Source organism: Megascapheus bottae, chromosome X, assembly GCF_031878675.1.
Source record: "Megascapheus bottae isolate mThoBot1 chromosome X, mThoBot2.hap1, whole genome shotgun sequence".
Taxonomy (NCBI): Eukaryota; Metazoa; Chordata; class Mammalia; order Rodentia; family Geomyidae; genus Megascapheus; species Megascapheus bottae.
In genome coordinates, this window is record NC_143547.1 from 43,267,464 (window position 1) to 43,290,474 (window position 23,011).

At 41.6% G+C, this 23,011-nt stretch overlaps 1 protein-coding gene across 3 annotated transcripts in view; it reads left to right on the top strand.

Moving 5' to 3' along the window:
- The window catches only part of Ophn1 (oligophrenin 1), a 272,487-nt gene that overhangs the window by 140,946 nt on the left and 108,530 nt on the right, over positions 1–23,011 (top strand). For all 3 annotated transcript variants that reach the window (XM_090326862.1, XM_090326864.1, XM_090326863.1), the window contains exons 9-15: positions 546–675; positions 4,418–4,518; positions 8,614–8,705; positions 14,576–14,654; positions 18,051–18,084; positions 18,563–18,625; positions 20,810–20,884. In XM_090326862.1, coding sequence (XP_090182988.1) covers positions 546–675; positions 4,418–4,518; positions 8,614–8,705; positions 14,576–14,654; positions 18,051–18,084; positions 18,563–18,625; positions 20,810–20,884 — 574 coding nt within the window. The remainder of the gene's footprint in view (positions 1–545; positions 676–4,417; positions 4,519–8,613; positions 8,706–14,575; positions 14,655–18,050; positions 18,085–18,562; positions 18,626–20,809; positions 20,885–23,011) is intronic.

Sequence of the window (23,011 nt, forward strand, 5' to 3'; positions counted from 1 at the left end):
CTGGGAACTGAGTTACCTATTTATGAGAGACATATTACTCTCATTGATTAAAACAAAACTCTCACTGGTTGCTGGTCACTCATGCTTGTAATCCTAGTTACTCAGGAGGCTGAAAACTGCAGATTGCAGTTCAAACCCAGCCTGGGCAGGAAAGTCTATGAGACTCTCATCTCCTACTATGCACTCAAGTGGTAGAAAGCTAGCCTTGAGCAACAGTGCTAAGGACTGCACCTAGTTCCTGAATTCAGCCCCTAGACTGGCACCAAAAAATAAAAATAAAAATTCTCAGATGTAGTTTTGCTATCTAAATTATTGTTTCCCTTTTAGCATTTAATACCCTAAAATTTTATCATTTTTTCCTAATTTTATGCTATTCAACATTTTCTTCTTGCTATGTTTTATAGTCATGCCTATCCAAGCAGAGAAATCAGTGTACCCAATCAATAATCAGTAACTAGTTATACATGATAATGGGGATAATGGTAATTATGATGATGATGATGGTGATGATGATGATGACAATGATGATGATGATGTCTTCACAGACAAGGAATCATTTCTCCAGTACCCGGGAAGAGATGGCAGAACTTAAGAAAAGGATGAAAGAAGCTCCACAGACCTGCAAACTACCAGGACAGCCAACCATCGAAGGCTATCTGTACACACAGGAGAAATGTGTGTGGGCATCTGGGGCCACCTACTAGGATACAGGGGATTGACACCTACAGTCGCTTTACTTTAACCCCTAGCCTCTCAATGGTTGTGAAGGCAGACTAGTAAAAGTAAAAAAAGCGAGGAAGTTAAGGGTCCATCTTACAAAAATTCTAGCACATGAAGACCTAAGATTTTCATTGAAATTCAAGCACATGGATTATTTGTTGCTTAATATTCCCGATGACTCCTTTGGGACCAAGAAAAGAAGTAGGCAAAGGGAAGGAGAAAAGTGATATTTATGGCATCTATTATGTGCCAAGTGTAAGACTGAGGGTACTGTCTCATTTAACCTTATTTTGCACAAGCAGCCACCAAGGGTCACTGTAGTCACCACATGGGTCACTCAGATAGAAAATGAGACACCTAAAGTGGAGTTCCTTAGTGTGAATGTCCAAATCCATGCTCCTGCTTCTGTAATCTCTGATCTCTGCCATGTTGTGTGTGTGTGTGTGTGTGTGTGTGTGTGTGTTGGGGCTTGTGTGTGGGGGGCTGTTGCTTGGCTTTTCTGCTCTAGGTTGCTGCTTTATACTTGAGTTATACCTTCACTTCCAGCTTTTTGCTGATAAGGGTTAAGAGTTTCCTGATCTTTTCTACGTGGACTAGCTTTGAACTATGATCTCCAAATTTTAACCCCTGAGTAGTAGGCCTCTAGTGTCTGATTTATATCTAGCATCTTTAACTCTCAGATCCAGTGGTTGCTCTTAAGGCATTTCATATGATTGTGTGTGTGTGTGTGTGTGTGTGTGTGTGTGTGTGTGTGTGTGTGTGTGAACATTCAAATCTTCTTAACCTCCTGACTAGAATTTTGCAAACCTGTGTGTACCATTTGCTTTGGTCTTTTAACTGTGACCCAGTTGTTCCAAAGCCTGTTATTTCAGCACTTGCTCAGGGTTCTTTTCCCTGGGGAACAGGCAGAAGAAAAACATCCAGAGTTAACTGTTGGCACACAGAGCCACCACTGCAGTCACATAGTATGATCCCAGATCAATTATTGCCTGATGGTTTTCAAAAGTAGATTTTATTTCCTGTCAGGTTTAGCTTCTCCACTCTGTGGACTCAATGGCTTCTGGCTTGAAGGCTCAGACCTGTGCATCCCAGTGTGGTTAGCAGCATCCTGATTCTCTCTGTCTTTGTCACTAGCATTCTCCAGATGTTATGAGCTACAGTGTTTTCAGGCATTACGAAACATCCCTGGTGGAACAAAGTTACCCTAGCTGAGAACCTCTGCCATATGCTTTTCTGATTTGTCTTATAGGAATGACTGTGTGTGTGTGTGTGTGTGTGTGTGTGTGTGTGTGTGTGTGTGTGAGTGATTACTGGGGCTTGGCAACAGGTTCTTGAGTTATTGCTTGAGTCAAAGCTTCACTGGCTAATTGAAGATAAAATTCTCACAGACTTTTCTGCCCCTGCTAGTTTTGAACCTTGGTTCTCAGATCTCAGCCTCCCAATTCCAGGTGTGAGCCACAAGTGCCTAGCAGATGGCCATGACATGGTTATTCCACTGTGCATATGCTTTGTGAACAAAATTTCTGTGAGAAGCTATTTATTGTATGAAAGTAGAGGTGTGGCTTAAGTGGTAAAGCACTAAGCCTTTCGGAGAAAAAGCTAAGCAAGAGAGCAAAGCCCTGAATTCAAGCCCTGGTATCAGCATGCAAAAACAGACAAGACCCCAAAATATAAACAAACAAACAAACAAAAAACAAATTAAAAGAAACTATATGAATTAGGGGTATAGATGTGATCAACCATAGTTTTTCTATTTAAGAAGTTCATTGCACACTGGGGGAAATAGACAAGTATGTTAAATAAAATGGATTCAGCTCTCTCTTGGGAAATAGCATATATGTAGGGTGCTTCTATGATAAAGTGATGTTTTAAATTGAAGTTGGATGTTAAGTAGGAGTGTGATAGGGGAAGAGAGAAAGGAAGGAAATTCCAGGTGTATTGCTACTATGTGAGGAAAGACACGGGAATGTGAGATCACATAGTTTAGTAGGGTCCTAGTTAGACAAGGGCAAGTGTGACTCACATACATTGCTTTGATTTGATTATTAATACAGCCTCATCTACTCTTCAGTCTTTTTTCTTCTTCTTTTGTTAGTACTGTGAATTGAACTCAGGGCCTCATGTTTATTAAGAAGGTGTTATTCTATTTATACTATGCCCTCAACCTTGCATACTATTTTTGGCACAGGGCATCAAGCTCTCACTTGGCTTTCTTGCTTATAGCTGGTGCTTTGCCACTTGATTCAGGCCTCCAATCCTGTATTTTGCTGGTTTATGGGAGTTAGAGTCTCACTAACTTTCTCAGGTTGCTTTGAAACTTTTATCCTCTGAATCTCGGCCTTCTGAGTAGTTAGGATTATGTTTGTGAACTACTCAGCTCAGTTTATTCAAGTATGTCCTGGCCTCGAACCATAAGTTACATGGCCGTTTCTGGATTTGGGACATGAAAGTTATCCAGTGAAACAAATATAAATGCATGGTCCCAAAGGCAAAGCTGGAATAGTAAGTTTTGTTCATGTTGTGAAGGATTTTATAGGTAAACTGAGGAGTTTGGAGATGTTGTTCAGCCCATGGATGGTTCATAGTAAGGGGAATGATATAGAGATTTTTTTTGGCGGGGGCTTGAACTCACAGCCTGAGCATTGTCCCTGAGCCACAGCTCCACTTCTAGTATTTTTCTGGTTGACTGGGGTTAAGAGTCTCACAGACTTTCCTGCCTGGGCAGGCTTCGAACCCTGATCCTCAGATCTCAGCCTTCTGTGTAGCTACAATTTCAGACCTCAATCACTAATACCCTGGAAGAGAGATATTTTTTAAAGTGTTCCTATAGCAGAGGAATGAAGAATAGCTTATTGTACTGTCTCTTGCTCATCATTCGAGCTACTACTATAAGAGGCATAAATAAGAAGGTAGTAATCAAGGACAGCCCAAGGAAAAAAGTGAGATTCTATCCCCAAAATAACTAAAGCAAAAAAGGGCTGGCTCAAGTGGTTGTGCACCTACCTAGTAAGATCAAAGCACTGGATTTAATTTCCTGTTCTGCAGTGAGGATAGGGTAAAGAATGGACTGGAAAGGAGTGATCTGCGATGGGGAAAGAAGAGAAATCCATTGAAATAATTATTTGTAAATACATTTTTTGCCAGTCCTGGGGCTTGAACTCAGGGCCTGGGCACTGTCCTTGAGCTTTCTCAAGGCTAGCACTCTACCACTTGAGCCACAGAACCACTTCTGGCTTTTCCACGGCTTCATGCATACTAGGCAAGCACTCTACTACTAGGCAACGCACCTGGCTGTAAATTTTGTTTTGTTTGGAATATGTGATAAACATTAAAAACAAAACCAGCAATAATGTCCTTAACTAATTTAGTGATGAAAGGGATGGCGAAGAAGACACTGATGAAGGAGAGCCATGTAGAGGATAGGAGGGAACAGTGCAGTGACCATTCAAATTTGAGGTCCTTGGAATCTGGCAGGTACAATGGATTTAGAACAAGTCAGGGGGCATATGCAAAAGAACAGTTAGGGAAGGCTTACATCTTTTTTGGGTGTAATAGGTAGATTGTCAGATAAAGCCATGGCTTTGGGGAAGGGCAGGCTGGGTCTTGAGCTTGGCCATAAAAGGCAAGAAGTAAATTGCCTTAGTCGTTGAGAGATGAAGAATTAATTCTGCCAACTCAGTTTTGCCTGTCTTTGTAGGGGCTCTGGGGATCTCCTGGGTGAAATACTACTGCCAGTATGAGAAAGAGACCAAAACACTCACCATGACACCCATGGAACAGAAGCCAGGTGCTAAACAGGTCAGTTTCTATGTGGACATTCATCTGTGACTGCATCTCAGAAAAGAAGATCTGTTGATTCCTTGTCAACTTATCAGGCCCAGCATTGGCCTGTGAAACTCGACATGGTATGTCCTCCTTGCCCTAAGATGGCACTGGGCTATATGTTACCAGTTGAGTAAAGAATGAAACTCTCATTTATTATTCCAAGTGCCTGTTACTGGAACAAAGAAAAGAAACAAAAGTATGGCCACATTACTTTTAAGGTTTTACTATAGTATTCTTTTAAGTAGCAAATATGACAAACATGAAGACAATTTTCAGAATTCTGTTTTTAAAAGCAGTGTGTCTTGCTGTAGCAACAATTCACATTTCTATGTAATCCTTGGATGTCTTTGAACATATAGTAGCTCTTCCCCTGCCTTCCAAAAATGGCCAGGTAAGTTTAACAGGGAAGAGGTAGCTTACTCACTTGGAAAAGCACACATGCATTGATGTGTCCAAACGACAAAACTGTTCGCATTCTAAAAGTAGTTTACCATGTCTCTTTCCCTCGTGACTTGCTTGCATACATGCACTAAGAAGTACCTAAGCTGAAGAATTTATGTGGTACATGATAACATTCACTTGTTACGTGTTAGAAGACTCAATTTAGGAAGGCAGGACTTGGGAGGGAAATTAGATCACTTCCTGTCCATTACTAGTGTTTTCCATAGGTGATCCCTCCTGGTGGCTTGTTTTTACAATGTAAGAGGGGACTGAGATTTGTTGGAGGGCTGTTGAAAATAACTGTTTTCTTTGGATTACATGATAGATCCAGTTTTAGACTTTCAAGGGAGCTCCATACTGATATCTATAGTGGCTTCACTAGCCTATGTGTTTGAAGGGTCCTATCCCCTTGCATCCTTGCCAGAATCTGCTATTGTTTATTTTACGGAGGATAGCCAATCAGTCTCATTGGATATACATTTACGTTTCTGTTTCTAAGAACTGTTCAGTTCATTGACCCATTTGTTATTTGGATTATTTCTTTGTTTGTTTGGTGTTGGTACTGGGCCTTGAACTGGGGGCTTTGTGCTCTCACTTGGCTGTTTTGTGCACTGCTGGCACCCTCCTCATGAGCCACAGCTCCCTATCTGACATTTTGCTGGTTAATTTATGTTGAAAGTTTCCAGGATTTGCTGGTTCAGGTTGGCTCTGAACCTCTGTCCTCAAGATCTCAGCCTCCTGATTATCTATGATTATAGGTGTGAACCACAAACACAGTCTATTTATTATGTTGCATTTTTAAAGTCTTTCTGGAACTCAGTCTCATGCTTGCTAGACAGGCACTATACCATTTGAAGTATGTCCCAGTCCTCCCATCTATGTGTTGATTGCAGACTATCACTATTTCCATTCTGCTAATTGTCAAAGTGCCTTTCAGTATCAATGTATGTGAATTAATGCACCTTCTATCTGGCAAATATCATGTAACCCTTTTACTAATTACAATAAAAAAATTAAAAAAAAAATTAAAAAAAAAAGAGGACCTGCCCTATAATCTCTAGGGAGAGACAAGATACGGATGTTGTGACATTGTACTGCATTAGTTATGAAAAATTAGCAAATACAAGTTTCAAATATAGATTTCTTCATGATCTCCCTGCAGTAAATATGCCCATGGGAGCCACCCAACCAGGGCTCCCACGTCTTTCATCAATTCCAAGGAATTTGTATATTTATACTATTGAGATAAAAGATTGCTTTTTTCTAGAAACAGTGGTTTTCCTTTAACAACCTTTTTTGGAAAAGACACCCAGGTTTAAAGCAAAGGCCTCTGGAGTTAAGTAAAAGTCGGCTGACCACCCTGTATTTCTGTCTAGATAAATTGTTTGGTGAGAGCGTTAAAAAAAAAAGTGCCTTTCAGTGTGACTTCACTATATTTACCATGTGTTAAGCCATACAGTTGTCTCAAGCCAGCCAGAACTCAGCTGATATATCTGAGCAGAAAGTCCTTATTAAATAACTTTCACTTTCATTTTTCTACTTACATTACTTTCTAAATCATGGACATTAAAGATTCTCTCATCCAGGTACTAGAGGCTCATGCCTGTAATCCTAGCTCCTTAGGAGTCTGAGAGCTCAGGATGTATATTCAAAGTGAAACAAGGCAGGAAAGCCCATGAAACTTTCATCTCCAGTTAACCACCAAAAAACCTGGAAGTAAAAGTGTAGCTCAAGTGATAGAGCACCAGTCTTGAGCATAAAAAGCTAGGGGATAGCACTTAGGGCTTGAGTTCAAGTCCTAGGACCAGTGCACGTGTACGTGTACACACAGAGCTTCTCTCAGGCCCTTCTTTTCTTGCTCAGAAGTGAAAATGGCCAAGAGCAAGATGAACTACATATATACTGGTTTTATCTCTGCCTAGAAAATGAGAGCAAGCCTTCCACTTAGGTTTTCTTTCTTTCTTCCCTTTTCACTGACTGCCAGCTGGCAAAGCTGCAGTGGTGTCCGCCTAACCAACTGCAATACAGAATTCTTGAGGGAACAGGAAGAGGAACTCAGTTCCCCATTTAGAAGGCAGAAATGGGGATGGGCTGGAAGTAGTTATGTGAATTTTCCCAAATTCGAATTAGAAAAAATGGTTCCTAGTACTAGTCCATGTTTTTGAAATGTAAACAACGTAAATGATGCCATAATAATAATAGCATCAAAAAGAGTGTTTTCATAACTAAACTATGTTCTATTACATATTCCATTTTTTCTCTCAGAAGTGCAATAGAGTAGGTGTCAGAATCATTATTTGAAAATGGAAGAATTGTTCTTTTGGATTGACACTAATGTTTCCTACTAGCGCTGCCTGCCAACTCTCATTTGTGCTATACTGGTCACCTTTTATTTTGTTGATTGTGGGGCTTCTACTCTGGGCCTGGGCATGGTCCCTGAGCTCTTCAGCTCAAGGCTACCTCCCTATCCCTTGAGCCACAACACCATTTTGGGTATTCTGGTGGTTAATTAGAAATAAGAATCTCATGGACTTTAGTGGCTGGGCTGGCTTTGAACCTTCATCCTCAGATCTCAGTCTCCTGAGTAGCTAGGATTACAGGTGTGAGCCACCACACCCAGCTTTGTACATGTCTTTTGAGCTTGAGTAAATTACCTAATGTGACCTAGGAGCCCTGTAGGATTACACCTGTAATCTTAGCTACTCAGAAGGGTAAGGTCTGAGAATTGTGCCTCTAAGCTTAGGTAAGAAAGTTTGTGAAACTTTTATCTCTAATTAATCACCAAAATCCAAAAGTGGAGCTGTGCTTCAAGTGATAGAGTGCCAGCCTTAAATACAAAAGCTCAGGGATTGTATCCAGGCTGTGGGTTTAATCCCCAAGACTGGCACAAAATATTACTTTATCTATTTATCAGAAAAGGGGCAAGGATGATTAGTTAGTTCAGAAACATTTATTGAGCACTGTTTGCTAGGGAACTAGAGTTATAAAAATGAACAGGAGGAGTTGGAGGCATGGGTCAGTTGGTTGAATGCCAACTAATGCCTCAAAGAGGCCACAGGTACAGGATTTGAGTCCTGGTCTCAAACTTGGGGAAAAAAAGAAAATGAGAAATCACCCATATCCTTGAGGAGTTGGAGAGTTGGATGTGAAGACAAGATATTGTAAAATAAAGTATAAAGTACATAATGTGTACTAGATGTGGCAAGGGGAATGATTGTGGAAAAATAAAATATAAAGAGTGATTTTCAGAACAAGTAAGAGTTACACTAAAGCTAAGAATATAAAGTCACTTAAGGTGAAAAAAGCAGTCTATTCCAGGTCATGGCATCCAAAAATACTATGCTATGTGTATGAAGTGAGTCTTTTTTGTACTTGTACTGAGACTTGAACTCAGGACCTGGGTTCTGTCCCTTTCACTCACAGCTAGCAATGTACCACTTGAACCACACTCTACCTCTGGCTTTTTGCTGGTTAATTGAAGATGAGTCTATCTGACTTTCCTTCCTGGGGTTGCTTCCCTCAGATCTCACCCTTCTGAGTAGCTACAGTTCTAATTGTGAGCCACTAGCTCCCAGCAGCTGTCCATTTTGTGTTTCAAATTGTCTGCCAATTCTTGTCTCCTATCAGGGGCCCTTGGATTTAACCTTGAAGTACTGTGTGAGAAGGAAGACAGAATCCATTGACAAAAGGTTCTGCTTTGATATAGAAACCAACGAGAGGTAAGCTGGGCTGTGGACTGCTGCAGATTGGCCATGTCCTGGGTGCCACATAGAGAGCCTGGGTGGGTCATTTATTTTCTGCTCATATTCCATGATGAAAACAAGGAAGTGGATCTAATACAGTGCTCTCTGCATTCTCCAGTCTGCCTTTTACAGGGATTTCCACTAAACTTGGTCTAAGGCTACTTTTTTTTCTGTGAATACTTTAGATTTCTCCTTCTTTCTCTCGGCAGGAAGAGTGTTTCTTAAGATTTAATTTGTTGTCACATATGCAAAGAAAGTGTTGCAGACGCTTATGTAGCTAGATTAATTTAACTGACAGCTTATATAGATTTTCAGATTTTGGATTTGGGGGCACTGTTTCTCTCTGTTGCCACTTTATTATTTTCTGAACCCAAACAGCTTTATTTGAGGTGTGTGTGTGTGTGTGTGTGTGTGTGTGTGTGTGTGTGTGTGTGTTTGTGTGTATAAGCTGATTCTGGGGCTTAGATTCAGGGCCTAGGTTTTGCTCTTTAGCTTTTCTTTTGCGCAAAGCTGGAATTGTACCATTTGAACCACAACTCCACTTCTGACTTTCAGGTGATTTAAGAGTCTCATAGTCTTTCTCGCTCAAGCTGGCTTTGAACTACAATCCTCAGACCTCAGCCTCTGGATTAGCCAGGATTATAACAGTGAACCACAAGCACCCATTTTCTATTTCAGGACCAGAGGGTAACATTTCAAAAACTGGATATTCCTACAGTTTTGAAAGCATAGGCTCATAATATCTTAGAGTTGAGGACTCTTGATTAAAAACTACAGCAAGACTAATGCTTGGGATTCTTTCTCTGTGCCAGGTCCTTCCTCTTCTCAGCCCTTTGAGTGGCTAATTTCCTTTAGTCCTCACTTGGTTCCATGACCCAGTGGTTGCTATCCCCAGTTCTCAGGAAGAAAAGGATGCAGAGGAAAGTTAACTAACCTGGGCTAAACTATGTCATCCAAATGACAGACATTCAAATGTGCTCAGCCACTCCATTCTACTATGGATAGGCTACATATGTGTTTTGGGTCCAGGTGTGTGTGTGTGTGTGTGTGTGTGTGTGTGTGTGTGTGTGTGTATTAAGACTTCTTGTATGTAAGTTTATTTGATTTGGGGAGGATAAGGGTAAGCACAAGAAATGGTGGGACAAAGGATGAATTTATTAGCAGTGATACTGTGTGGAAAATGGACTGTACAACTTTTGGGGAGGGGATCAGGAGGGAAAAATGGGAGAAAATGAGGGAAGAGCTGACACTGTTTAAAAAGAAATGTACTCATTACTGTAACCCCCCTGTATATCACATTTACAATAAACATTTTTTAAAAAGGCTTCAGGGAAAAAATGATTGGTCAAAGACCATAAAGCTAATTCGTAGCTGTGCACCAGTGGCTCAAGCCCAGAACTGGCAAAAAAAAAAAAATCACAGTATTTTCTAACTCCACAAGGTATAGCCCATTTGATGAATGTTTCTTAGAGAAAAGTAAAAGTTAGATATCTTGAACCAGGACTTGGTTTTCAGTTGATTTTATCTTAAAGGTTGTTTGGTTGGTTTTGAGGATAAGGGATGTTTTGATAAGACAGGACAGGGAAGAACACATAAGAATGGGAATCTCATGATAATAGCCCCAGAAAGGACTTGTCACCTCGTGTTCCAGTTTCCTAACAGATAAAGAAATGGGTATCCAGATAGGTCTAGAGATATATCCAGGGTCTCTGAACTTTCATTTCTGCTCTTGTATTCTGTGACTCGGAGAGAATCTCATATTATTACAGGAGAGAGAGGAGCGAGGGTTTCATACTAATGTAGATAGGTAGCCAGAGAATACAAAGAGACATCCTGCCTGAAGCAGTGCAATCATCCCCAAATTTCTGGTTTGTTTGTGAGGATCTTACAAGATCATAGAAGTAAATATACTAACATAGTATCCTAGATATAACGAATGGTGCTTACATGGATACAGGAATGACCTGCAGTGTCTGAGCTGAGCTGTACATTTCAAACTGGGCCATGGCTGAGTTTTAGTCAAGTGTAGCCCCTCCTAAAGCTGGCTATACTTTGGATCATGGTGAGCAGACTGTCAGAGACTGCCTATGGCCAGTTTTGTTCTCCTAGGGAAGTAAGGAGCTGGACCTGGTTCTGGCTTTCATTTGTGTTTCTTTGGTTCCCTATCGGGGAAACAGGGTCTCCTCAGACACCATTTAACAAGTTCATTGTTCGATACCACCCAGCTCTAGATAGCATTGCCATTCACAGCTTGAGAATCATTGGGAAGGACCTGTGGACAGTGTGGCTAGTGAGTGAGCTGGACCGATATCGCTTTTGTTGTCCTGGTTTTATCCAAGCCACTTCCTCCCTGAGCCTCAGGGTCCTCAGCTGTGAAATGGGTTCTTGTAGGACCCAGGGAATCAAATGAGACATTCAGTGTAAATGGTCATGCATACACCAGAAAGGGTAGTAGGCAAGTATTTCAATTGGGTGTGAGGAAAACGAGACCCCACAGGGTGGTGATGTGGCACATTGCAACACCTGAGAGGCCAGGTCCTTGTGAGGCTGTGCCACTGTCACCAGCCCCTGGAGGTGTTTTCTAATTCCCCACTCTGTTTTCATGTCCCCAGAGGTATTTAGAGCTTCACAGAAGTGAACATTAGGAAAGCCCAGAGGGTTTCATCCACTCTATGTTGAGGGTGGGGACAGGGCAAAGGGAGGGCAGATGGCCTCTGTTCCTCACTTAAGCCAGAACCCTTCAGTCTGGAAGGGCCTGACTTCAGTGGCTCAGGGGTAGGAGGATTCAGGACAGGAACATGCTGCTCTTGCTGTTCCTAGTGGTAAGATTCACATTGTTCTCTCTGCAGGTCATGGTACCAGGCCACACCTGCCTCTGGCAGCTGAGCTAGGGAAGCCCCTTCCTGGAGGCCAGAGAGCTGTGGCGTTTCAGGGTGTGGGTCCAAAGGGGCAGGAAGCAGTTCCGGGAGCCCCAGTGGGCCATGTTTGGATGAGGATGGCATGACTACCACTGAAATAAACAAGAAGGCCTAGCTTTTGGCATCTGTAGACCTGCTGGGAAAGAGCCCCTGGAAGCTGCTTCCCTCAGGGGGCATGGCAGAGGCATCTGGGGATTGGAGGGGTGTTCCTGGAGGTCCCCCTGCCATGAGCCAACAGCCCTGTGGGAGCCCAGGCAGCAGGGACTGTAGTTACAGGCTGGGCAGGCCAGGTGGGGCTCCCAGCTTGAGGGCAACAGCTCAGGGTGACACTCAGTGACCTTCTTTCTGGAACCTCAGCTCTGCAAGACCATAGAGGTGTGTGAGAATGGACTTTCACAGATCCTTCTCCATTCCTAGTGCTGATTCTAGATCTTGAAGCCCCAACCGCCTGCTCTGGCTCCAGACTTACTGTGATGAGGGCCACTTCTCCAACCTCCCAACTCCCCAGGGTGGTTTGCTTAGCCTGGAGTTAGGTTTGCTGCTGGGGTCAGATTCTAGAGTGGCAAATTTTTATCCAAAAATTACCAGCTACACACCAGTGTTTAAAGAGAAAACAGTGACCTTTCATTTTTTTCCCCTTTAAACTTGAGAGGAAATAGAACTATTTGCCAGTCCTGGGGCTTGAACTCAGGGCCTGAGTACTGTCCATGGGCATTCTCAAGGCTAGCACTCTACCACTGGAGCCACAGCACCACTTCCAGCTTTTTCAGTGTATATGGTACCAAGGAATAAAACCCAGTGCTTCTTGCATGCTAGGCAAGCACTCTTACTACTAGGCCACACGCCAAGCCCACCATGCCTTTTTTTTTTTGAAAGAACTGAACTGCAGTGGTAGAGGCGTATATTTTCCATACTGTGGGAAAATGTTTGTGTTGCTTTTGGGGAAGGGACAGAAAATCTGGTTCCTGACCCTAGGAACCAGCAGTTATGCTGTTTTCTATAGGTGACTACACACAGCCACCCTTTCTTGCCGTGGCTGCACAGAACTGGAGCCCCATGGACTTTTGGCCCATTTTTACCTTCTCTTAAAACACTTTTGATTTATGGAGAGTTAAAAAAACAGAATGCCTGTATAGTGTGGTAAAAACATTGATTTGAACTATTTTAGTAAAAGCAGTAACAAATAAGATTTTAACAGTGTATATTTCCTCCCCTTCCTGCTACCCCTTGTCATGGGGCTTGAAATCTGAGCCTGGGCACTGTCCCTGAGCTCTTCAGCTCAAGGCTAGTACTCTACCACTTGAGCCACAGCACTATTTCCAGTTTTCTGGTGGTTAATTGAAGATAATAGTCTCATGGACTTTTGTGCCTTGGCTGGTTTTGAACCATGATCCTCAAATCTCAGCATCCTGATCCTTAGATCTCAGTCTTCTGAGTAACTAGGAATACAGGTATGAGCCATCGGCACCCAGCCAGTGTATACTTTTAGCTGGATAAATAAAGGCCTCTTTACCAGCCTTTTTATTAAAAAAAGAATGTTGCTGTTAGCTGAGCATTGTTGGAGAAATTCCTATAATCCTACCTATGCTGAGCACAGAAGGTTTGAGGATAGCTTAAGTAGAAAAGTTGGTAAGATTCCATTTACAAATAGGTGGCTGGGCATGTCCTCTTAGCTATGATGAAAGCCTAACATAGACAGATCAAAGGTCGGGCATGGCAAGATGTAAAGCAAGGGTGTATTGCTAAAATAATCAGTGAAAGAAAAGCAAGGATAGAGGTGTGGCTCTAGTGGTCGAGCAGCAGCCTAGTAAGTATAAGGTTCAAACCTTATGCTTGCATTCAAACTTTGATACTACAAAGAAAGAAAAGAAGGAAGGAAAGAAGAAAAATGTGGGTGGTGGGCCAGACTTGCTGAAATTAACTTCCTCTACTGCTGTGTGACCTTTGGATAACCTCTCTGTGGTTCAGCTTCCCCTTCAATATGATAGAAATGATTACTGTTGCAATTGTTTCCTAGGCTTGTGAGATAGATTAAATGTGTTAATAAATGTAAAAGTACTTAGAATAGGACCTGCAACCTAGTGAGAATTCCATATCATTATTGAATAATAGTCACTTGTCATGTCATTAAGTTGTTCATCAGCTAGAACCGCTTCCCTTTGGCTGAGGCATGCTGCCGGTAGCTGAGATTTTCTAGCTGGGAATGTTTCTTGGATATGCTAGGTGGTAGAAAGAGCCATTTTCCTGACAGATAAATGTGCTTACAATGTACATACTCACTCAAAGTGTCCAGACCATGTGGCTGCCTTCCAATGAGAGGATGGCTCCCACACAATGAGGCCATTTTCCATGGAAACTGTGGGGTGAGGTATCTTGACATCTGCCTTCCTGTTTCTTTGCTGGACCTGGCATGGGACCACCATGATACCACTTCCCCCAGATTTCTCAGAATTATGCTCTTCTCTCAATGGCCCGTCATTGTTTGAACTAAAGAATGTTGTGTGTGTGTGTGTGTGTGTGTGTGTGTGTGTGTGTGTCTGTCTGTCTGTCTGTCTGTCTGTCTGTCTCTGTGTGCTTGAACATAGATCCTGAGCATTACCCTTTTGCTTTTTCCATTCAGTGTGGGTGGCCATACCTTATTCCACTTCCAGCTTTTTGTTTGTTATTTGAAGAGTCTCATGGACTTTTCCTGCCCAGATTGGCTATGAACTTTCATCCTTGGAGTTCAGCCTCCTGAGTAGTCAGGATTATAGACATGAGCTGCTAGTGCCTGGTTTCCTAAAGGAAAATTTAAACCATTAGAATTTTCTATGTCTTTTCCCCAAATCTACTCAGTGGGATACTTCCCAAGAAGAGAGGGATCCTAGATCACAAGAATTCAGTCCCTCGGGTGAGTGCGCTACTTTTAACATGTCATTTTGTTCTCAGACCAGGAACCATCACTCTGCAGGCCCTTTCTGAAGCTAACAGAAGACTATGGATGGAAGCCATGGATGGGAAAGAACCTGTAAGTTACCTCCCACACCAGGAGAGCCAAGCATCTTAGGCCAGTGTATGTGCACCCTCTAGTGGTATATGTGGCTCAACAACAGTGAAGAATTATAGATGCTTCCGATTCAAATATTACAGTGGAAAGGGATTTGTTCCATTTTTTTTTGCCAGTCCTGGGCTTGAGCACAGGTCCTGAGCACTGTCCTTGGACTTTCTCAAGGCTAGAGTTCTACCACTTGAGCCTCAGCACCACTTCCGGCTTTTTTGTATGTATGTGGTGCCAAGGAATCGAACCCCGGTCTTCATGAATGCTAGGCAAGCACTTTAACCACTACGCCAAACTCCCGGCCCAGGGGATTTGTTCCTTTCACTTCATTATTTATCAAATGAGCCAACCTGAGTATTTGAGAGGATGAGGAACTTGTCTGAGATCACCTTCAGAGAATTCAAAGCTTCTGGGGTGCTATAACCATTTATGTCCACATGACATTAAACAAAATGAAGGCCAACTACCCATTTTTCCCAGATTCTAAAACAAAGGTGCTGAGACAGAAAACTGGAAAAATAATTGTTACGGCTGTGAAATAAGCATTTTTGAACTTTTCATTGGAAATGGTTTTTCTTATTTTCCATGCTAACTTTATTCTCTGTCAGGGTTTAGCTGGGGGAATGATAGACTTGCATCTTGTATCCAAGGACACTTTATATAGAGCACTGTTACACAGGTAGACCAGTAATTCCTTAAAAGAATTAATGATTAGCTGTCTACTGGTAGCTCATCCTATAATCCTAGCTATTCAGGAGGCTAAGATCTGAGGATCATGGTTTGAAGCCAGCTTAGATAGAATATCTGAAATAGTTTTATCTCCAGTTAATTAGCAATAAAAAAGCCTTAAAGGGAGCTGTGGCTCAAATGTTAGAGCCCTTGTCATGAGCCAAAAAGCCCAATGAGAGTATGAAGCCACACACACACACACACACACACACACACACACACACACACACACACACACACGTTAGCAGTTACCCCAGAGAAACCAATAAGAACTGTTAGAAGATGCAATGAAAAACATTGTATCTTCAGTATCTGTTGTATGTTCAGTATCAGTGGCATATAAAAGAATCTAGCTTTCTCATCTTGAAAACAAACAGGGCTAGATATGGATTCTCACTCTGCCATTCAATAGTTGTGACTATAGCAAGTCATGTCACATCTCTGCTACTTCACTTCTTTCTAGTCAAAAGGCTGCCTCACATAGTGGCTTAGGTAAAAAAATCACAAGAAAACCATTCTTTACGTGCAACTGTGCTGTATTTGTTTTGGCTGATTCTTCCTGACCTGGAAAATGGAGGCAAAATCAGGAAAGTTGAGGAAGATTTGACCATACTGTTAGCTTCGTGCTTTATTCAAGCCAAAAGTAGGCAATCCACTCCAGGGTTTTCTTTCCTTCACTTCTCCCTTCCCTGGAGAACAGAAAAATGAGCAGCTCCCACATTGTATTTATTTGCAGCAAACAGGCACATAACAGGAGAGAGAAGTGGTGGGTAAGACTGCCCTCCAGTGGGCCAAATCCTGACTTTCCTCTGGTCATTTCCCAGAAACTTGGTGCTTGGTCTGTGATGTTTGTAAGAGGATGCAGGAATCAAGCCATTTTTGCTTTCTCTTCCATTCCCTGCACTTTTTCCTCCTTTAAAGTGTTATTCTTTTTTGATTGTGGGGGATTCATTGTGGGGCTTGAACTCTGGGCCTAGGTGCTGTCACTGACCTCTTCACCTCAAGGCTAGAACTCTACCAGTTTGAGCCACAGAGCCACTTCCGATTTTCTAGTTGTTATTTGGACATAAGAGACTCAGACTTTTGTGCCTGGGCTGGTTTTGAACCATGATCCTCAGATCTCAGCCTCCTGCAATGCATGAGCCACCACACCCGGCTTCAGCACTTGTTTATATAAGCAACTCCAAAGGGGAGTCAGGTGTGGTAGCTCAAGTACGTAATCCTAACAATTGGAAGGCAGAGACTGGAAGATTTTGTTTTGAGGCAGAAAGGCCTAAGTAGAAAACTTTGGGAGACTCCATATTAACCAATGGCAGAGAATGGTAGTATAGTACCTGCCTATTTTCCCACCTGTGTAAGAAACACAGTTCTGGGTACAATCGTGTAATCTGTCATCTACAAGGGATGTGGAAAAAGGCAAATAGAAGCATTAATACCCAGGCTAGCCCAGGTATAAAGTGAAATCTCCACACTGAGAATAATCAATACCATAATAGACTGGGGGCATGGCTCAAGTGGTAGAGCAACTGCATATCAAGTGTAGGCCTGTAGTTTAGTCCCTAGTATCAACAAGAATAAAAAAGGATGCTTGCAAGCACAGAAATATAGCCTAATGAAATATCCTTGCACATACAAGAAGCGGTTCACACATTCCGTAACAGAAGGCATATGTATATTCATTTCCTGCAGTTGAACACTGTTCCATTGTTGCCATTTTACTAAACACACCAATTTATTGACCTTACGTAGCACATGCATAAGTGGCTTAAAGTACCATCTATTCAAACTCTGATCACCTTCTTTTGGGGTGGGGTTGTTGGTCATGGGCTTTAATTCTGGGCCTGAGCACTTTCTTTGAGCTCTCTAGCTCAAGGTTAGAACTCTAGCACTTTGAGTCACAGTGCCACATCTAGTTTTTGAGTGGCTAATTGGCTATTAGAGTATCACTGGGACTTTTCTGCCTTTCTGCCTGGCCTGGCAACTTTGATCCTTGGATCTCAGCCTCCTGATCTGCTAGGAGTACAGGTATGTCACTGGCCCTTAGTTTTATGATCGCCTCGTTAGACTATTTCAAATTGAGCTAATAGAAAGTGCAGACCCAGGATTTCTCAATGAGATAAAAATTTAGTGAAGATTAGACATCAAGAGAAAAGAATTTCCATTCTGATCACTTGTATAGCTCTCACAATACCTACTTCAGGACAACTGAGAGAAATTTTGGGAGCTACATGGACCTCTTTCACATGGATTTTCACGTTTCTGAAGAGAAACATCCACTAACTAGTATTTGAGGAGGGCGATTGACATTAGATTTTTTTTATACCATTAATACGTGGTTATGAAACCATTCTTTTTTTCAAACCTTCATCGTAAAAATGCACCAAGCTTTATATTAGAAAATGTTTCAGAGGAATTGATCACATCTGTAGGGTCAGTCAATTGTTATAATCTAATGTAATTCTCAGGGACTGGGGCAAGATGATTCTGTTCAGCCCCTCTTTCCCTCTTATTCAGCCCTAGAATCTCTATAATGAATTTCGTGGCCTATTTGAGGAAAGTGACTTAATACTATTTGCTATACTTAACCTGTAATGATGCACAATAGCCATGCTTGTTTCTCTTTCTCTTCTTTCCTAGATCTATCACAGCCCCATAACGAAACAGGAGGAAAGTAAGTCGTTCAAGTTTCTGCCCGTTCTACCAGATGCTGGCATCAACGCTATGTACTATCCATGCAAGTCTATTTATGAATGCCACTGTGGGGGAGTGAAAATTCACCATTCTATCTATTGATTAAGGATATCACTTGAATGTAGCTTATAGTGGGGATTGTAGTGATAATACAGAGCATATATATTATCACCACTTCTTTGTAGACATGGTGGAAATTATTTGCCTTTTCAAGCTAATATTTCCCATTTGAGGTTGCTCAGGCAGAGGTAATAGAAAGAACTAAATAAAATGCTTAGTGTTATAAGAGTTAAAAATGGAAACCTGCTGTGAGTCAAAGGACCTTTCAAGCTAAGGGTGATTGTAAATGACTACTTAGACCCTTTGTTCTCTTGCTGTAGTTTCAGGGTGGCCACTGGATGTTTTTTAGAGAGACTGCTGCAGTGGAATCTAACTCTGCTTTCCTTCCCTTGACACAGTGGAGCTGAATGAAGTGGGGTTCAAGTTTGTTAGGAAGTGCATTAATGTCATCGAGACCAAAGGTAAGGTTAGAGCCATCCTTGACATTATTTCCTCTTTTATGTCATCCTCAGGCACTTTTGCCAAAGTAGTAATGATAGTATCTGTCCTGAGGTGCCAGGGCCAGCCGGCAGCAAACCAGGGTTCGCAGATTGGGGTTCCTGAAATAGGGGGCAAGGACTAGGAAAAAATAGAAGAGACACAGACACACCGGGTCCGGGATGTCTGCAGTCCAGGTCAAGACTGCCGCGTTTATTTTCCACTCCAGCTTCTTCCCTCCTTGAGACCCAGGGAACTTCCAGGTGTTACATTCATATGGTAAATCTCAGGTCATTTAAACAGAATAAGGCCAGAAAACAATAAGACAATAAAGCCATTGTCTGATGCAAATCAAGGTACAGTTTGATTCCACTCTGGCTCCCAACACTGAGGATCCACTGTAGGAATGACAACTCTTTATAAAATCTTGTGCCCTGGGCACAATTTGGAACATTCTAGAAAATTCCAAAATGGTTGTATCCATGTAGAGCTGGATCATTTATGGTTTCAGAGTTTTAAAGGACTTGAAATATCAAAAAAAATTCTGAAATAGTGCCTGGTGTTTTTTCCATATATTTTTTATTGTAATTAACAGAAGGGTTACATTATATTCACCAGATAGAAAGTGCATTATTTCACAAACATTGATACCCTTTCTCATGACATGGTCCCCATTTCCCTCCCCCCTTCCCCCGATCATCTTGATTTTCCCCCTTCCCTATCCAATTTCAATTAACCAATTAAACATATATAAAGTATATCAGAAAACAAGGGGAAATATTGTAACAGTACATTAAGGACAACAATCACTTATTATATGGCTTTTGTTTTTATATCCTGGAGGTCCTTACATTTAGCATCATACTATATGAGTGCTTGGTGTTTTTTAAGCACTTTCTTTCTCTCTCTTTCTCTCTTTCTTTTCTTTTCCAGCCTGGGGCATGAACTCAGGGCCTGAGCACTGTCCTCGAGCTTTTTCAGGGTTACCACTCTACCAGTTGTGCCACAGCACAACTTTTGGCTTTTTCTATCTATATGGTCCCGAGGAATGGAACCCGAGTTTTGTGTATGCTAGGCAAACACTCTACCACAAGACCACACCCCTGGTCCCCTATTACAACCAGTTAGATGATGGTTCCATCCCAAGTAGTCATGAATTCAGTTTCTGTAGCAATGCCTATTGACTTTGGATACAGTGGGATCAGTGTAAGTCTTGGGATATTTCCTCTGACATTCCCAATGCTGGTGGCTAGTGAATATGAACCAAGGCTCGTTTTACTTTGATATGGTGCTTCAGCCTTTCTTGAGTTTCACATCTGCTTTATTTCATCCCTCTTCCCTGGTTTCATTCATTCATTCATTCATTCATTTGATTTTTGATGCCAGTTCTAGAGTTTGTACTCAGGGACTGGGCACTGTTCCTGAGGTTCTTTTGCTCAAGGATAGCACTCTACCACTTGAGCCACAGCACCACTTTCAGCTTTTTTTTGTCAGTCATGAGGCTTGAACTGTGAACCTGGGCTTGTCCCTGAGCTTTTCAGCTCAAGGCTACTGCCCTACCCCTGGAGCCAAGCCCCACTTCCCATTTTCTAGAGGTTAATTGGAGATAAGAATCTCAGGTTCTTTTGTGCCCAGGCTGGCTTTGAACCTTGACCCTCAGATCTCAGCCTCCTGAGTAGGTAGGATTATAGACAGGAGCTGTGGCACTCGGATTCAGCTTTTTTTTGTTTTTGTTTTGTTTTGTTTTGACTAGTTTATTGGAGATAAAAGTCTCAAGGACTTTCCTGCCTGGGATGACTTGAAACTGTGATTCTCAAATCTTCACAACCTGAGTTGCTAGTATTAAAGGTGTGAGCCACTGGCACCCTACTCCTCTTTCTTTTTATATAACAACAGTTAAGATTTCATCCTTTTTCACTTAACCATGAACATCCTCCCAACATGGCTATGACAAACTATATAGCAGCACATGTCTCACTGTTCTCTAAATGAAAATATAGATAGTTATGGAGATATCTTTCGGCAATGTGATGTTTTCATAGGGGAGCTGAAGAATTTGAAGAGTCTGATGTTATGCTAGAAGACAAACACTGTTTTCTAACCTGGAGGAGATGAAAGCTGCTGTTTACATGAATAAAACTGACCTGACTTGGTTTTTGTTTCTCTAGGGATCAAGACAGAAGGGTTGTACCGCACAGTGGGCAGCAATATTCAAGTTCAGAAGCTGCTGAATGCATTTTTTGGTAACTAATTCACTTTTTCACTTCTTATGGGGAATAATTTTTATATTAGAAACCAAACAGGAGTGGAAGCAAACAAGAATGGTAGAATGCTTCCTTAGCATGCACAAAGACCTGGGTTCAATTCCCTGGTACGAAATACATGGAAAGAAAAGCTGAAAGTAGTGCTGTGGCTCAAGTGGTAGAGAAAGCCCAAGGAGAGTGCCCAGGCCCTGAGTTCAAAGCTGAGGACTGGCAAAAGAAAAAAGTAAAAAGAAAAAAAATGTGTATGGCTTACCCTGGGGCTTGAACTCAGGATCTGGCATTGTCCCTGAGCTTTTTTGATCAAGGCTATCACTTTACCAATTGAGCCACACCTCCATTTCTGGCCTTTTGGTGGTTAATTGGACATGAGTCTTGCAAACTTTCCTTTTAGGGCTGCCTTAGAATCTCAGTTTTCAGATATCAGCCTCATAATTAACTAAGTTTACACACGTGAGCTTCTCAGTGCTCAGCTTGTAGAAAGTTTTTATTTTGAGTTGGGATCTTATGCTGATCTCAACACCAGGGACTCATGCCATCTTGCCTTTGAAGTAGTTGAAATTGATAGTCATCTATACTTCCGCTCTGTCGAATATTAATGTATATCTATTTTTGCCCGAATTGTGTAAGAGGAAGTCTTGCCTTAAATAATTTTTCACCTCTTTTTCTCTCATCACTTTGTGATCTGACTTCCACCCTTACCTCTGTTCCACAAGTTCCATGGCCACACCTAGCAAGTATCTGTCGATGAGTAATAATGAGCGCTCTTCAGTCCCAGTCTTAATCTTCTCATCAGGCTATTCTCTCCTTTTAGAAAACTGTTCCTTTCCATAACATTTTGATGCAACACAGCCTCTATTCTTCTAAGAATCCCATGCTTTCCTTTGTCTATTACTCCAATAGATTTTTTTGTGTATGTGTCCTTTGGTACTATGGCTTGAACTCTGGGCCTAGGCTGTGTCCTTTAGATCTTTCACTTAATATTGGTGCTCTACCAATTGAACTATATTCCCACTTCTGGCTTATTGGTGGTTAATTGAAAATAAAACTTTGAGCTACAATGATCAAATCTTAGCCTTCTGAATATCTAGGATTGTAGACATGAGCCACCAGGGTCCGGCATCACCGTCTCCTCCTCCTCCTCCTCCTCCTCCTCCTCCTCCTCCTCCTCCTCCTCCTCCTCCTCCTCCTCCTCCTTCGGCTTGAACTCAGGGCCTGGGCACTGTCCTTGGGCTTTCTCAAGGCTAGTGCTATACCACTTGAGCCACAGTACCACTTCCAGCTTTTTCTGTATACGTGATACCAAGGAATCAACCCAGGGTTTCGTGCATGCTAGGTAAGTATTCTACCACTAGGCCACACTCTTGGCCCTTTTGTTCTTTTTAATTTAAAAATCTTGTTAGATATCTCTTAGAATTCTATGTCAGGTTCCATTTACTTCTCCTTTTCTATGTGCCTCTGGTGATTGAGTTTTATCCTGGTTATGAGTCTTTTTTGTGTGTATATTGGTGGTGGAGTTGTTTTTTTCCCTTGAGGGAAAAAAAAGCTCAAAGACAGCGCTGAGGTCCTGAGTTCCATTTCTGGTACTACTACACACAAACACACACACACACACACACACACACACACACACACACACAAAATGTCTGTATCAAATGCTGGCTGTCCTGACTTAATTGTGCTTCTTGCTTTTGGATGCTTTCTTAAAAAGAACATCAAATTTTACTTTTAGCTCTCTGTGCATCCACGTGATCCATTGAAGCTTTTTTTTTTTTTTAACAATTAGTCTACTTTATTGAAAATAAGCTTCTTGTGGAAAGTTTATATAAATGCAATCATAGTTTGAAAGTATATCCTCTATATAACCAATTAATAGTAATTTTAATGAATTTTGATAAGATTAACTTTTTCCAAAAAATTTCTTTGTTGAGATTAAGTAATTACATATATTTCACTACTGTGGTGTAGTTATACCTAGCTAAAGTCACAATCACTTCTTTACTTTCAAAATATTAAGCATCATCATTCTAATCTACAAAATTTATAAACGTTAAAAAATAAAAACCTCTAGTCTTATATGGGAAAATAACTTTCAGCATTAACTAAAAC